This window comes from Zootoca vivipara, chromosome 2 (genome assembly GCF_965207765.1).
Source record: "Zootoca vivipara chromosome 2, rZooViv2.hap1.1, whole genome shotgun sequence".
Classification (NCBI taxonomy): Eukaryota; Metazoa; Chordata; class Lepidosauria; order Squamata; family Lacertidae; genus Zootoca; species Zootoca vivipara.
In genome coordinates, this window is record NC_142584.1 from 98,462,199 (window position 1) to 98,478,043 (window position 15,845).

General features: G+C 41.9%; 1 protein-coding gene across 5 annotated transcripts in view; it reads right to left on the minus strand.

Annotated features, from left to right (window-relative positions):
* Positions 1-15,845, minus strand: part of ATXN7 (ataxin 7) — a 90,381-nt gene that overhangs the window by 4,846 nt on the left and 69,690 nt on the right. For all 5 annotated transcript variants that reach the window (XM_035106748.3, XM_035106747.3, XM_088663317.1 and 2 more), the window contains 7 exons: positions 11,908-12,163; positions 9,304-9,563; positions 7,653-7,735; positions 5,905-6,170; positions 4,028-4,226; positions 3,405-3,526; positions 471-1,416 (listed from right to left, as the gene is read on the minus strand). In XM_035106748.3, the coding sequence (XP_034962639.3) occupies positions 471-1,416; positions 3,405-3,526; positions 4,028-4,226; positions 5,905-6,170; positions 7,653-7,735; positions 9,304-9,563; positions 11,908-12,163 (2,132 nt within the window). The remainder of the gene's footprint in view (positions 1-470; positions 1,417-3,404; positions 3,527-4,027; positions 4,227-5,904; positions 6,171-7,652; positions 7,736-9,303; positions 9,564-11,907; positions 12,164-15,845) is intronic.

Here is a 15,845-nt window from a genome sequence, read left to right on the forward strand (position 1 = left end):
TTTGTATTTTTATTTTGTGAACTGCTCTGGGATCTTTGGATGAAACGTAACATACAAATTTAATAAATAATAATAATATCCTCAAACATGAAGAAGTCGTTGGTTTCTCATAGCTGAAAACAGAAAAGCCCTTCAGGATATATAGGTGAGCCCAGCTGGATCGTGCTATTTCCCCCAACAAGGAATCTGTGCCATGTCTTAAAAATTCAACAAGTCCCAAAAGATGAAAGGGAATAATGCTTCCAACAAGCAACAGCATCCATTGGGGGGGAGTTGTTAATAATAATAATAATAATAATAATAATAATAATAATAAACCATTTTGCGAAGCGAAGCATACACCCAAGATATCCAGCGCCAACATCTCTGACAAGAAAAAAATCACCTCCAGTAGGCAAGTACTGTCCGGAATGGGAATTTGTCAAAGTAACTTGTCTGGATATCAATATGGCCCAAGTAAGATTTCATACCTGATGAAGGATAGAATTGTTCATCAGTCCTTGTGTCCCTGGGATTGCACCAGCGTGTTTCGTATGAATGTTGTTCACTGGCGGCAATTTGGCAACCTTGTTTGCTTTGCTGCTGCTGTTTATGCTGCTTGAACCAGGCGAGCACTTTCTTTTCTTTCCTATGAATTTGTCTAGGGAAGGATGTGAATGTGAAAACCCGCCATGCGAGTTGACAGTCAGCTCGCTGGACTGGTGAATGAATGGCCCCAACGACAGGGTGGAATCGCCACTGTTCACCATCACACTCATTCTTTTTATAGATTCTGCAGGGCTCCCAGTCGGAGGGCCCCTCCCTGATTGGTCATGTTTGAGGCTAACCGAGTTAGCTTTACCAGTCATACAGTTGAGGCTGTGGGACGAAGACATCCCAGGTGAGTGATAAGAAGCCCCAGAGTTTCCAGAGTTCACCACACAGTTCTTCCTAAAGGACTCTGTGGAATGAGAAGAAGGTGCTGGCAGCGCAGAACTGTTCTTACGCTTCTTTCCTGAGCTGCCACCGCTGCTGTTGCTACTGGTACTGTTGCAGTTGGCGCTGCTAGCAGAAGATTCCTTAGGCTTGAAAGACTTGCTGGATTTCAATTTCTGAGGTTTGCTGGACAGAGGCGACGGTACCGAGGAAAGCACTGGAGGCGTGGAAGGGGATGTAGACACTTGTCTTGATTGCATACTGCAGGCAGGTTCTGCTGCACCAAAACTAGCAGGGTTGGCATTGAGCGTAGTCCCGTGGGATGGTACCGATTTCCCACTGAGGGATAAACAGGAAGGAGACACGTGTGCTGGCGAGGGCATAGCTGTGGCGGGCAAGAGGAAACCTGTTGTGCTGGAGCTGTACTGCGACACAGGTGTTGAGCTTGTCCGGTGTGGAGCGCGCAAGGATGTAGTGTTGCTTGTCGCTGGAGGAATTTTCCTAGGCGGCAGGGAAAAGCAGGTCATTAATGTTCCATGGGTTAATTCTATCTTGCCCACTTGAAATTAAAAAATCTGCTACCTTAACGGAAAGAAGACTGAAAATGTACAGTGGGCACAGAGTCAAAGGCCTATGCTGTAAGCAGCCCTACACAAATGACCATCAGAATTAGATACCGTGTTTCTCCTATTTTAAGACACCGTCTTGTATTTATTTTACTCAAGAAAATAAGCATATGGCTTATTTTCAAGGGGTGTCTTAAAATACACTGGGGGAAGAAGGAGAAAGGCTGTAGCAAGTAAACAGGGATGGTGAAGAAATCTCAGCCTTTTACCAGGGGACGCTGTGGCTTTAAACCACTCCAAGAAGTGATCAGGTGGGTTTCCTTCCCGCCCCACTTGAACAAAAAACTCCCTGCTCCGTTGGCTCGCTCACCCGTGCTCCGGTGTCTAATTAAATGAGAAGGAAGTGTGGGAGTGAAGCTCTCCCTTTAAGAGGCAGCCTGCAATGGCAATTTCAACAATTCGTCATTGCAGGCTGCCTCTTAAAGGGAGAGCTTTGCAGCCTCCACTCCCAAACTTCCTTCTCATTTAATCAGACACCGGAGTGCATGGGGGGAGGGCAGAGAGGAAAAGAGGATCACTGAAAAGGGGAGGGAGAGGAAGAAAGAAGGACGGGGCGGGGGGTTCGCGGAGGTGGAAAGCGAGCGAGGCAACAGAGCAGGGAGCGGAAATTACAATGGCAATTTCAACATTGCAGGATGGCATTCCACAGCTCTCGCTCTCCCCCTCTTGTTCACATCGGCAGACTGGGGATGCCGTCGCCACAGCCAAACACCCATTAAACTCGGAGAGGGAGGAAGGGGAACCTAGAGAATCTGGGACCTTTCTCCCGCCCCTGACCAGCAAGGGAGGGCTTGTTTTCTCCTCTCTCTCTCTCTCTCTCACACACACACACACTCACTCTTTCTGCCGTCCGCCTCTCCAAACCAACTCATCAACCCAGAAATCAAGGGGATGGAGGAAGCCAGCGAGATCCTCGGACTTGTTGCTGCTGCTGGCTCCCGGAGGCAGACTACTGGGTCGGCGCCCAGCAGCGCCACGCAGAGCTCCCCAAGCCTCCGGGAGCCAGCAGCAGCAACAGGGCAGGAAGCTTGGGGCGCTCCGCGCGGCACTACTGGGCACCGACCCGGCAGGCCTCCTCCTGCCGCGGCCGTCGTGCTTGGTCCCGCTGGCTGGCTGGGGTGCTTGGCGGTCTCGCTCCGTGCAGCTCATGGGTATGGCTTATTTTTTGGGGTATGTTGTATATTTCGCAAATGCTTTAAAATCCTGCTACGGCTTATTTTATGAATACGTCTTAAAATAGGAGAAACACGGTAGCAGGGATCCCTCTTGTCCACCTAGCTTCACTAAGGGTTGCCAGCATTCTTGCTGGTAACCTAACAGATTAATTTTGAAGAAAGCAATGTCCAAATCTCTCCTCCCAAGAACCTGGTAATAGCTCTGTTGGACCAGGCCAATGGTGCCTCTAGTCCAACACTCTGTTATCACAGTGGCTAACCAGAGATCCATGGGAAACCTGCAAGCAGGACCTGAGCACAACACTATTCTTCTCGCCTGCATTTTCCAGCAACTGGTATTCAGAAGTTGTCAAGGAAATCTGGTTTTTCTGCTCTCTTCTGTCCAAAAAGGTTCTCTCGCTCAGACCTCTGGGTTGGCTCCCTGAAACTAGCAAATGATCTAACAATGTTTACATGTGTTACCTCTCTTGTGCTGGGCTACACTGGTAGTTCATTAATTGGGAAGGATGCCTCAGTTTAGGAAATGGATCATTTCCATTAATTCAGAAACACCTAAGACAATGTGTTGATGCGTAATGTTAACACTCCTTAACTGCAAAAGAAAACGCGTTTTCCTCCTTCACCCCGTGCGTGCAAAACACCCCACTTCACAATGAGATATATGACAGCCTGTTCTGTTTCTACTCACTTCCACATCTGTGAGTTAAGATGCTTGTCCACCATGACATTAAGTGCACATCGAATATGGTTCCACCGCTTATCAAACACGTAGTAACCTCTTCCAATTTGTCGACTACCAAATGTGCAAAACTGGGGGGGGGGGGGGAGGGATAGTTACTTTAGTAATTTTCTCAACCAGATGTTGCATATTAGCAAATATAAAATAATGCAAAGACAAATAAAACAGTTGCAATAAAACCACTTGCAGAAAGAATCATAAGCATTCATGGTTATCTGTGGCTCTCTTACAACTCAGAACTTCCATCTGAAGGAATCCAACAAATATACTATATGTTATAGAGTAGTCGATCCTGCCCAAAGATCTTAATTCTCTGTGGAATATGATGCTAAAGGCAGCCTTTCAGCTTCTCTGTCACCATGCTAGCTTCTTGTGTCTCAGAATAATTTAATGCCTACCACATCAATTGCAACCAACCCCAGTGATTCAGTATTCAGCAGTATTCTGTATCCAGACCCACAGCTACATCTGAATGCTCCTTCCTCTAGAGAACATGAAGTATTGCTGCTTATACACACATTTAAAACACTAAGCAAGGGAAATACAAGGAAAATATAAATTGGGAAACATACAGCAGCTGGTTGAGGATGATGATCTGAATAAAGACAATCCAGTTTTTCAACAGGCTCTTCTTTTTCATCACATTCTCCCTCATCGCTGGATAACCGAGATGCTGGCTCAGCTGCAGGTAAAGGAGCATGTGGAGATTCATGGACTGATGGAGATTCATTTGGGGCATTCCCACTTTGTTGGGCTGGGCAGCTGGGAGGCCTTCATAAAAGAAGAATCATAGTTAAATACCAATGAATGCTTTATAACTTGGCTTAAAAATGTATTAATGCATTTTTATAGAGCAAAGGTCTTAGATTTAGAGCATAGGACTTCTTCCTATATTATATATGCAAAATGGCACAATGGATTGGCAGACCAATCCCACAGCAGTCTCAAAAGGAAGCAATATGCACTTCACTAGAGGTTGATGACAAGCAGCCTAAGAAGAACAGCAAACAGAGGGAGATCCACATGCTCCCTCTCTTTTCTAACCTTTCTGGCAATCAAAGGCTTCAGAGCACTCTGGTGAACTGAGAGTTGGTGTAAATTCAGCCTCCCCCAACCTGGTACCCTCAGATGTTAAGGACAACAATTATAATCAGCACCAGACAGCATGGATAGCGGCCAGAGATGATGGGGGCAGTAATCCAACAATATCTGGAGGGCAGCAGGCTGGGAAAGGCTGGTGTAGTGGTTTGAGCAGTAGAAAAGGACTGAAGACCCAAGTTCCCATTTGTAATCACAAAGCCCATGGACCAATCACTCAGTCTTGTATATTTGACAGGGTTGTGAGGATAACATGGGGGGTGGGAAGCAATATATACATATATTGCCTTGAGCCCCTCTGAATAGAAACAAACATCATCTATCTCACATATCCAAGCTGTTAAAATTTGTATTTTAACATGAAATTACAACACAAATGCACATGCATGAAGAGTAATAGTTTCTTACAAAAATAATAATAATCACACAACACTGGACCATTGTAGATCCCTGAAAATCTGTTCTAGAGAGTTGGGGAACCCTACAAAACCCACACAGAATTGACAGTGTGGGGGGCTGCAGGGGGAAATTGGTGGAAACTCTCCTCTCTCTGTCTTACATTAATGCACCCCTCTGCTGAATCAAAGGTTGCACAGCTCTTCCGACACAGAAAGTACAGGAGACAGTTCATATGCCGAAAATACACTGGGCCATAGCCTTTGGCAACTACAACGCCTTCTGCCTTAGAGCGCTTGCTTAACAGTCGTTCTTAGAAATTAAAGCTTACCTTACACAGATTGCCTGGAAAAACCTTCCGCTCACACAATGTGTTGATAGGATTTTTATTTTTAACCAAAGGCCAGACTAATTGCAGAAATGTTTCTCGGCTCTAGAGAGAGGCATATGGTGACTCCGGGCCTCCAATTCATAAGAATGGAGACTTTGACCAAACCTTTTCAACTATTTGGCATTTACAGCCTTCAGCCGCTGCTCTATTAATGTTCTCATGCTTCTCAACTGTGGAACAGGTCTCAGTGATCTGGGCTGCCGCTTTACCCTGAAAATATCTAGGTGGTCTGATCATTTATGCTCATTAACTTGTTACCATGCTGAGCTTAATAAGCAGAGCTAATTCAGATCAATCCAGAGCTTGTGAAAGTGCAACATAAAAGCATGCTGCATTGCATATACTGGTGTCATAGGAATTCTAATGTGAGACTGTGGTATGGGTCAGTGCAGACACTGAGGGCGAAAGGATCTTAAAATGGGAGAGCTGGTGCTACCTGGAGTGGCACAAAATGGAGCAGATGGACCAGACAAGCAAGGATTCACCAGGCTGAATGCAGAAAGTCACAATTCCTCAAGTTCCCTCACCAAAGGGCTACCAAAGTCACTGGGTGATTTTATTTACCTTGGAAGACTGGGGGTGTGAGGTTTGGGTTTAGTAGGTACTAAAGGCTTTGATTCTGTAGGAATAACTCCATGAGAATTTTGGTGCAGCTCCTGGGAAGTTCTTGAAGGTGAGGGATGTGGTTCCCTGAGAGGGGGCATCTGCTGATGATGATCCAAATGGCGGAGTAATTCTTTTTCCCTGGTTTTGCTTTTGTGCTCAGCTAGTAATAAATCAAATCGTTTCCTTCGACCCTGTACAGCTCTCCGTTGAGTTAGGGAATGTGTCTGGAAATTAAAAGGTAACAAATTACTCCACGTTGAAGAGGTATATTTGTGCAATATATGTAAAACCAAGCCTTGAATATACCAAGGTATTGTTTTGTCTGGCATTTTACTAGTGCAGATTTATCATAGAATCACAGAGTTGGAAGAGACCACAAGGGCCATCCAGTCCAACCCCCTGCCAAGCAGGAAACACCATCAAAGCTTTTAGGAAACAACATCAAAGCTGTTTGCTTTTAGGAAAACAGAGCACAATACATATGGGGAGGTGGGTAGTGTGGTCATTTATGAAGCATTTTTGGATTAGGAACAGTGGAATGGGGAGAATTGGTAGTGGTGGGGAGACCTGGCCAAGAAGGAACTCCAACCTAATCCACAGAGCCCAAAAATGGATAGAAGGAAGAATACCAGGAATACAGAGAGGAAAATGGGAAAGAGCCTATTATATGTATCATATGTCTGGCTGCATAAATATATGAACTGGCATGAAGTGACAGGCAAAACTTTCAAACAAGACCTGAAAATGCCATGTGCCATACTTGCATCTGGCATTAAGAAGATATTAAAAGTGAACATTAAACCCATTAAAACGTCGTAATCATGGAGTTTCTTAGCTCATAGTACAGTAAATCAAATTCAGTACATATGGTCCTAAACATATATGGTACGGGAATTAACACTGGATTGTGTATCGAAGTTCTGCAGTGTCTGTGATATAATATAATGGTGTTTCTTAAATTTCATTAATACCCACTTAAACATAGAAATGCCATTTTGTTAAATTACATTAGCTGGTGCTCCCTCTGCTGGAAATATAGGTGTTGTGCACAGCAGTTAAAGGGTTTTGTGTACAAGCCATTCTTCAACAAGTTATAGCTATAAATACCCTACCCTACATTTTTAGTACCAGTTCATACCCAGCCACAAATTCACAGTTGTACATCATCTTTGGTAATAAGGACAGCAAAGAGGTTTGCAGTATTGCCCTAGTAAGGGAGCGGAGGTAACAATGTGAATGCAATTCAGAGTACATCTGAACTGTATTTTTATACGTACTGCATTTGCTTATTTTTTTTAAAATCATTTCATTTGCATTATTTTAGAATAGTAATTCCAGTATCTGAATTTTCTCATCAGAATTTTCTGTGGCCTTGCCTTTTTCCCCCATGTCAAAAGATGAAGCCGTATTTAAGCAGAACTCCCTATTTTGCCAAAACCTATTTGAGGATCTCCCATTTTTTTTAGAAAAAGTGGATGGGAGGGAGGAACTGGAATCATTTAGATACATTGTCTGAAAACACATAAATGAAGATTTAAATTAAACTAGATTTTCTTCCTATTACAGTCTAGCTCTAACCTTCTTACTAGCTTCCATAACAGAGTTTTCTAAGTTGTTTTCAGGGAGTTGTCTGAATCACCTAAATCATACTTTGACTTCTCTGTCCTGAAGTTCAGAAAATTTAGTTCATTAAGAAGGCATCCTACCTTGCATGTCAAAGACCTAGTACAGGGTTTCTTCGTTTCTATGTCAATGACGCCACAGTAGATATCAGGATCAAATTCTCTCTCTGTTAAATACAAAAAATAATACAAATAATAATAATACAAACAACAATAACAATTTGTGCTTCGTTCAGAAATTGAATTTGTTTATTTCAATGCAGAACTAACCCCCAAAGTTGCTTTTGAGTTTACGATGTGAAAGCAAGTAAAGGTATCGCCACACTTGTATTTTTCTTTACACCTACGCCCCTCTTCTTTTTAGAATCCGTGAGAAAGAAACCACACAGACTCAATGAGCATGCTTTGTAAAGAAATATAAATTAAAGTAAAACTAGAAAAATAACAGTTCAGTGTTACTGACATATACTATACATTGTAAGTCAAGTGGAAGCCACATCTCTCTTACATTTATATAGAAATCTATATATGATGCTATAGTTAAGAAAACGGGAGGAAAACCTTCTTAAATTCATATATTAAGATTTCAAAAACACACAAACTGAAGAGATTAAGGAGCAGGTGTATTTATTTTTTATTTTAAAAATAACAGCGCTCTTCTTTAACTGTACATGCTTATGCCTAGGAAAATTTCGTAACTGTGGGTCCATAAATGGTCACAGCAGCTAAGACCCAAGAGATCTATATGTGCAACCCCCCATCCAGTAAGTGCTTTTATTCCGATCCCCTGTCCAAGAGTCAACACACTGTTCAAGGCTTGCCTCATTTGCTATCAAAGCTTCCAAGTTGAAAACTATATAGCTGTGTGGACTGTGTCGGTTCTTGGCCTTTATCTAGGGCTATTTCTTGCACCAGGGAAATGATTTCATACCACTTAATTCACCTAGGAGGATTAAAAAATATATATTATACTTCAAATGAGGGACACTTTAAAGGAAATAGTGAACATTTGCACTATTAATCAGCACTTGCGTATTTCGTTTTGTGCATTTCTAGCTCATGCCACATTATGATGATTTAAGGCACATTTAATAATGTTGGCTGGGATCCAAGGAAGGCTGGACGTGCATATGCGGCTGATTTTTCTGACCAGCAGGATCTGAAATAGTGCTGAACCAAAAGGTCCAAGAAGGGAGGGGAAACACCAGAAAAAGGGAAGCAGAGTAATACATGTGCAAGTACACCACACACGGTGCTTTGGAACAACTGAGAGTTAGCATTTAGATCAGGCATAGGCAAACTTGGCCCTCCAAATCTTTTGGAACTACAACTCCCATCATCCCTAGCTAACAGGATCAGTGGTCAGGGATGATGGGAGTTGTAGTCCCAAAACATCTGGAGGGCTGAGTTTGCCTATGCCTGATTTAGACAGCATTTCTAGTGCACAAGATTTATTATCATACAACAGCTCTGCTCAGATGTCACACTAAACTTTGGTGCAGCAATATATGAATGAGCCCAAACCTACCCAAACATTGCATGTTCCACGTCCCCTCCCAGACCCGGAACTCTGGTTAACCAGTTTCACAAATCGTTGTCTGAAGCTGGCTTGTTGGAAATTAACCACGGTACATCTGAAGCTGGAAGACAATGCTTCTGAACCCTTGCCAGTTGCTCTTTTATTTTTATTGTTAGCAAGCGAGATAAATAAATAAAAATGCCTTATAAAAATTACCTGACAATCTTTTGTGTAAAAATTTCCTATTATTTGTACTCTCATCTTGCTTCTTTTCCGAGTATGGAGGCACAGAGAGAAGACCTTTACCATTCAGTATCTGTCCAGGGGAAGGCAAGGGTGGCTTTGGTATTGAGGGATTAAGGCCAGTCTTTATTGAGGAGCTCACAGTAGTAGAACAGGTTGGACCAACAGCAGGTTTCAATAGTGCACCATCTATCTTTGGGTGTATTTTTTCCACTTTGACAGATGGAGTCATGCTGCAAGGACAAAATAAGTAATTTATTATAAAATATGTAGACTGCTTTTCATCAAACATCCAACACAAAGTAAAATACAGCTGAAACAGAAATTAGGAGCAGTGATACATAATACAAACAATCCTAAACTCCAGAGCAGATCAGCCAGGTCCTCTAAAAGCCTGGGGGAACAGATGCCTCTCTATTAGATATGTAGCCATCCATAGGCCTCTAAGGGGAAGGGAAATCCACAGTTGGGGTGTAATTACTGAGAATGCCATATAGCACAACCTCACACAGCAAGCAACTTTTTCTGATAATCAGTGCCCCCCCCCCCACAGGCTGGCTGATATGGGAAAAGGTGGTTCCAAACCACATTGGTAGCCAGTGTAGATCCCACAAAATAGATGCTATATGATGCGCAGAGCAAGCAAAATTGTGGCCAAGGTGTTTCAACCGAGGAACGGCTGTAGCTGCAGACCAGCCATAGCTGGCAATATCCTAGCCAACAAAACTACCCGAGCTCCCAATGACAACAATGGATCTAGCAGCACCATGTACCTGCTGCTTCAGAGACAATGCAAACTCCACCCAGAACAGGCTAAATACACAGTTCCCAAACATTAGAACCACCCACCTACAGCACCTCTCTCTTGTCAGAATCCACCTTCCGTTTACTAGCCCTCATCCAGTCCATTACTACCTCCGGGCACCAGTTCAGCAGAGACATAGCTACATCTGGTTCAGATGATATGAAGTAAAGAGCTCGGTGCCATCAGCATACTGATACCACCATGCCTTAACCCTCAATGACTGCATCAAGCAGCTTCAAATGGGAAACAGCACTAGGAACAGAATGAAAAAACTGTACTGTGCTTTTTGATAACTAAAAAACTGTGGAATAAGTTAGAGCCTGCATACTGATTATGTGGGGTTTTTTTTAAAAAAAATGGTGTTTTTTTAAATGAATAACTTTTAAATCAATTTTTAAAGAGAAAATACAATATAAAACATATTTTGCATTTTTTGCTGTTGACTCCAATGATTTATTTGTGTCACTATTCCGTTTTACCAGAAAAGTGAACATCTCAATAAAGGCTTCCTGCCCCTTTTTAATTTGCAAATGGTCCCACGCTTAATACAATCTTTAGGCATAGTTGCCTAATGGGTGCACAGACCACAATGTGAATTGCCCATCTGGGCAAAGGTTGCCACTAGATCCAAAGGAACCCATGGACTGAAAGAGTGTTTCCATTAGTGAATCATAGAATCATAGAATCATAGAGTTGGAAGAGACCACAAGGGCCATCCAGTCCAACCCCCTAGTGGAGGATTAAGTCTGGATCCAACTTACTGTGTTCAATTCAAAATAGAAAATAGGATGTCTGGCTGCTCATCTCCCTTTTATAAAGCGTATGCACATATTATTCGATCAGGTTTGTTTTTCTTTCTCAGGTACACAATACATCAGATTCAGAGGTTCACTTTTAAGAGTATGTGCGCAGAAAACATTTGATATTTAATACATTTTTACTTCAATGTTGCACCAGTATGATTTCTATGTCCAACAACTTTATACTGTAAACCGCCCTGTGATCTTTGGAGGCAAAGTAGTGTACAAATTTAAGAGATAATAATATACAAAATATAAAAATTAGTGGGTGGCTCTGACCTTCTAACTCAGAAGTTTCCAGCCTGCTTAGGAAACTCAGGAAACATATTTAATCCCAATTTGCAACTTGTAACCAACTCTTAAATTTTACTCTTTTTTTGCCATATGAGTATGTTTCCTTTTTTCAATTTGATATGGCTTTTCTCTTTTTCTTTATCATCCTTCCCTTTCCAGAAACATGAAAAGGTGCGGCAGTGATGCTGCTGGTGCAGCCTCCTTCAGATTGGATTGCAATCCAATTTTTAGGGACAGCCCATCAGCTAAAAGTCCAAAGCCCTACCCTGGTGCAGATCTAATATTCTGCAGGAATCCTATAGGTAAGCCCTTTTTCTTTTGTACCCATGTGAATTATCCTCTTCTTTCCCTTTCCAGCACTAGTGAAGTATATAGGTCTGCACCATATTTAATGATAACCATTGTTACCTTTAACTATTATTTGCAAACCAACCACACCCCAGGTTAAGGCAAGCATGGTTGCTATTAGCTCCAGAACATTATGTGCCGCTTTACTAGTGACTGGACAAGAAAGGGAATGGGTGGATGGAAGATAGGCATCGATCTTATGCCAGTTGCTGGGAAGGAGCCCTAGACAAAAATGAAATATGCCTTTTCAAAATGAGATATACAAAATGGAGATAGTATTTGTATCCATTGCTAAACATTTAGTGCCTCTCCTTATAAGAGCATACTCACATTTTGTCATGGGGACCTTTGCTATGTACCAGGTGCATTGGCCTATTGTTTCCACTGATTGGCGGCTTGTCTTTGGGTGACTTCAACAACTTGGAACTGGATGATGACGATGCACTAGTACCTCCGCCACTGGATGAACGACTGCTCCCACCTCCGCTGCTACCTTTGCTTTTTGAAGTCAGAGGCGAAAAGAGGGAGAATACTGAAGAGGAAGGAGGGGTTAAAGGTGGCTTGCTGGAGGAGCTGTGTCTTCTTTCTGGAAGGGAAAAAGAAGGAGTATATTAGCAAACACTGAGAATATGGAACTGGTTCTAAACCAGGTTGGAACTCCTCCTGCCCCAGTGCCCACTACATGTGGAAATAAAAAGCTGCCTTTTCTGGACACAGATTGCTGCTGCGCGTTAGCTTTCCACATTGTGCCCACTGTTTTTCTGTACAGCTGTTGTTTTACTGTTTGTTTTGCCATTTATTGCTCGGTTATTGTTGATACTGTTTTAACTTGGTAAACCACTGTGAAAATGTTACAGGAAGTAGCGGCACACATTTAATACTAACACTAATAATGATACTAATAATAATAATAAGTTAAGTGTGAATATCTCATTGCTGTAGCTTGTCTTTTGTCCCCCAGGGAACATCCCATTCTCTCCAAGCTATCAGTTGGCAATGGAAAGAAGTGCCAGAGAAGGTGGCAGGGCATTTTGTCTCAAGTGGAAAAATGGCCTAGTCTGGTCCTGGGCAGAGTCCTAGCAATCTCAGGTTTTTAGTTGGTAGCCACAAACACCTAATCCTGCTGTGGTTATGCACATCCCCAATTTATCCGCTCTAACGTGGCTGGCAGCTGAATATTCGACTTAAATCCCTTAAACAGCACTGCATTGAAGTCATTATGAAAGTTTTATCTAGGGTCATTCAAACTTATTTGTTACATTTATATACAACTCAAGTCCTCTTGGCAGTTTACAAACTTATTTGAAAAAACCACTAATTATCATTTAAACTTTTGCCGTCAACATCAGTTATAAACAATACTAATCAGAAGGAATGTGATCTAAAAGTCAGCATAGACACAACACTGTAAAACCATCTCAAAACCAGCAAATGAACACTGTTGAATATGCCATTTGTAATTAAAAGGCCTGGGCAAATAAAAAAGTCATGGAATCTAAAAGATTCAGTGGGTGTTACCAGTGCTTTTCATTTCTTAAAAAATGTTTAGGGGTACTCTCATTTTGACTCAAGAAAACCATCATTTTATAGTTGGAATCGGGGAAAATAAATACAGTAAATGGACAAAAGTACAAAGATTCACAAAATGTTTAGGGGTATGCATACCCCTGCGTCCCCCCAGAAAAAAGCACTGGGTGTGACACAAGCCTCTTGGGGAAGGGCATTTCATAAAGAGGCCATCAACACTCTCTCCCTAGTAATACCCACCTTGTATTAATAAGTGGGAAACCTAGAGAAGGACCTCCAGTGAAGATCTCAAGTACTAGGCAAGTACATACAGTGGTACCTCTACTTACAAATTTAATGTGTTCCAAACGCACATTCGTAAGTCGAAAAAAATTGTAAGTCGAATCCCATAGGAATGCATTGGGAGAAAAAAAATCGTAAGTCGAAGCAACCCTATCTAAGTAAAATAAAAAAAATTCCTTCAGTAGCACCTTAAAGACCAACTAAGTTTTTATTTTGGTATGAGCTTTTGTGTGCATGCACACTTCTTCAGATACGAAGAAGATCTTCGTATCTTCTTCAGATCTGAAGAAGTGTGCATGCACACGAAAGCTCATACCAAAATAAAAACTTAGTTGGTCTTTAAGGTGCTACTGAAGGAATTTTTTTATTTTACTTCGATCCAGACCAACACGGCTACCTACCTGTAACCAACCCTATCTAAAAATTCGTAAGTAGAAAAAACCCTATCTAAACAGCATCCAAGATGACGGACGGAGCTCCGTTCGTAAGTAGAAACATTCGTAAGTAGAGGTACCACTGTATAGGTGAAGGAGTGAAAGTTTATGGTCTGCATATCATGTTAAGCCAAACCATAATTTAGGGCAAAAGTGTGCAGAGCTTAGCATGTCATATGAATGCAGGCTTGTGGTATAGATCTCCTGGACAAACCATGAGCTATAAACCCCTGAAAGAATCTTGGTTGTAGCTTGTGGTTAGTCTGGCGAAAGCTAAACCACGAGTCAAGTTTGAACTACATGCTAAGCCAAACCATGGTTTAGTGGTCAGGGACGAGCTAGGTGGCCATGGTCTCTTCTTTGGAAACCCATGTGCTTATGCTAAGTCACTGTTTGGCTTAGTGTGATGTGCACACCAGGCCATTCATTAAGCAATACTGCAGCCATTAGGTAATGAAGAAGTGTGAATCTGCTACATTCACTGTCAAAGGCAGTAGGCTGGTGAACACCTGCTGATGGAAATCGTAGGCAAGGAGAATGTTGCTGTGCTCTATGCTTTCTCGTGGGCTTTCCATTGGCATCTTGTTGGCCAATGTGAGGACAGGATGCTGGGCTGGATGGGCCACTGGCCTGATCTTGCAGGCTCTTCTTATGATCTTAACCAGGATCAAGGCTGATAAGTGTAGGCTCCTGAGGCTTCAAACTACTGTAATTTAATCACATCCCTTAGATTCAAACCAGTATTCAAAATTCAGCATTAGGACTTATGATACAGGCACAGGATTTTTCTCCCCTTACTGTAACAGAAAAGCCAGACACTTTTAAAAGGGATGTGTATTTCCAGTTTTATCAGTTGTTACTTTTAAAAAGTGTAATATTAAATGAGATCTAGCAACATGACTGCAAAAGCATATTACTATTGCACTATCTGGAAGGGCTACAAAACCAAGCTTCCTTGCAGATTAGCTAGGTATTTTTTATTTATTTTTTGCTAGTCTAGTATTTCCTATGACTGAAAAAAAAAGAAGCACAAACTTGGCAGGGACTATTTCCTCCATTACCTAACTCTTGCATCCAGAATACACACAGTCCTCTATTTAGGCACGGCAGTGATTCTCTGAGCAATACTGTTCCCCTCCCCTTTCCCTGTTCATAACCTGACCAGACCAGTTATGGCAGAACTCTGACAAGAAACCAACACCGGAAGCTCAACACAAATCCCCAAAATGATTATACAGAATTTTGAATATGTTTAACCTTGATTATAAGGGCTGCTGGAATGGCTGTATAGTTAAGGCGAGTTCCTTTTTAACCTTTCTATCATTTTAAAGCCTGAAAATGCTATTCATCATAAAATCAAGACAAATTATATCAGTAAGAAATTTGGCTTGAAAATCTGCCTTGTGAAGGATATAAAGAGTAGCTGAATCACAGCAGTTTTAAAACCTTTCTTTGAACTACATTCCATTCAATTCTTTGCCCATCCAATACATACACTGAATATGAAGAGAGAAATGATTTAGGGCAGAAAGGTGAAGGGAAACTGTGAGTGCCCGGAGGCTAAGGTGTAAACTGGCTGGGTAAAAGACACTGAAGAACATATTTACGGTAGATGGCACAGATGTTGAGGTCGAGTGCCTTAACTTCCAATTTCCTTGCTCTCTGGTGCAGAAGCAGATCTGTGAGCACCTTTAATGTTTCTCTGGAACTGAAGGTTTGGGATCCAAGAACTGTGCAACTAGAGTGTTCTATTCTGGGCACAGCTAGAGAAACTGTTTTGTGTGTTTTTTAACCTTTGGGTTTGACAAATATCCGACCTGCTTTAAACCTGTTATGAAAGAAGTTGCTAGTAAGCAATAAGGTTGTATAGGTAAACCTGCCAAGTATACATTCCTACTGCAGAACTGTTCATTCAAACACACACAAAATCTGAGAAGAGACACATGTCTTCCTCTTTCCAGTGTGTCTACCCACCAATTCATCACATAGGAGACAGTGGCATTATTCATTAATCAAGTTGTTACT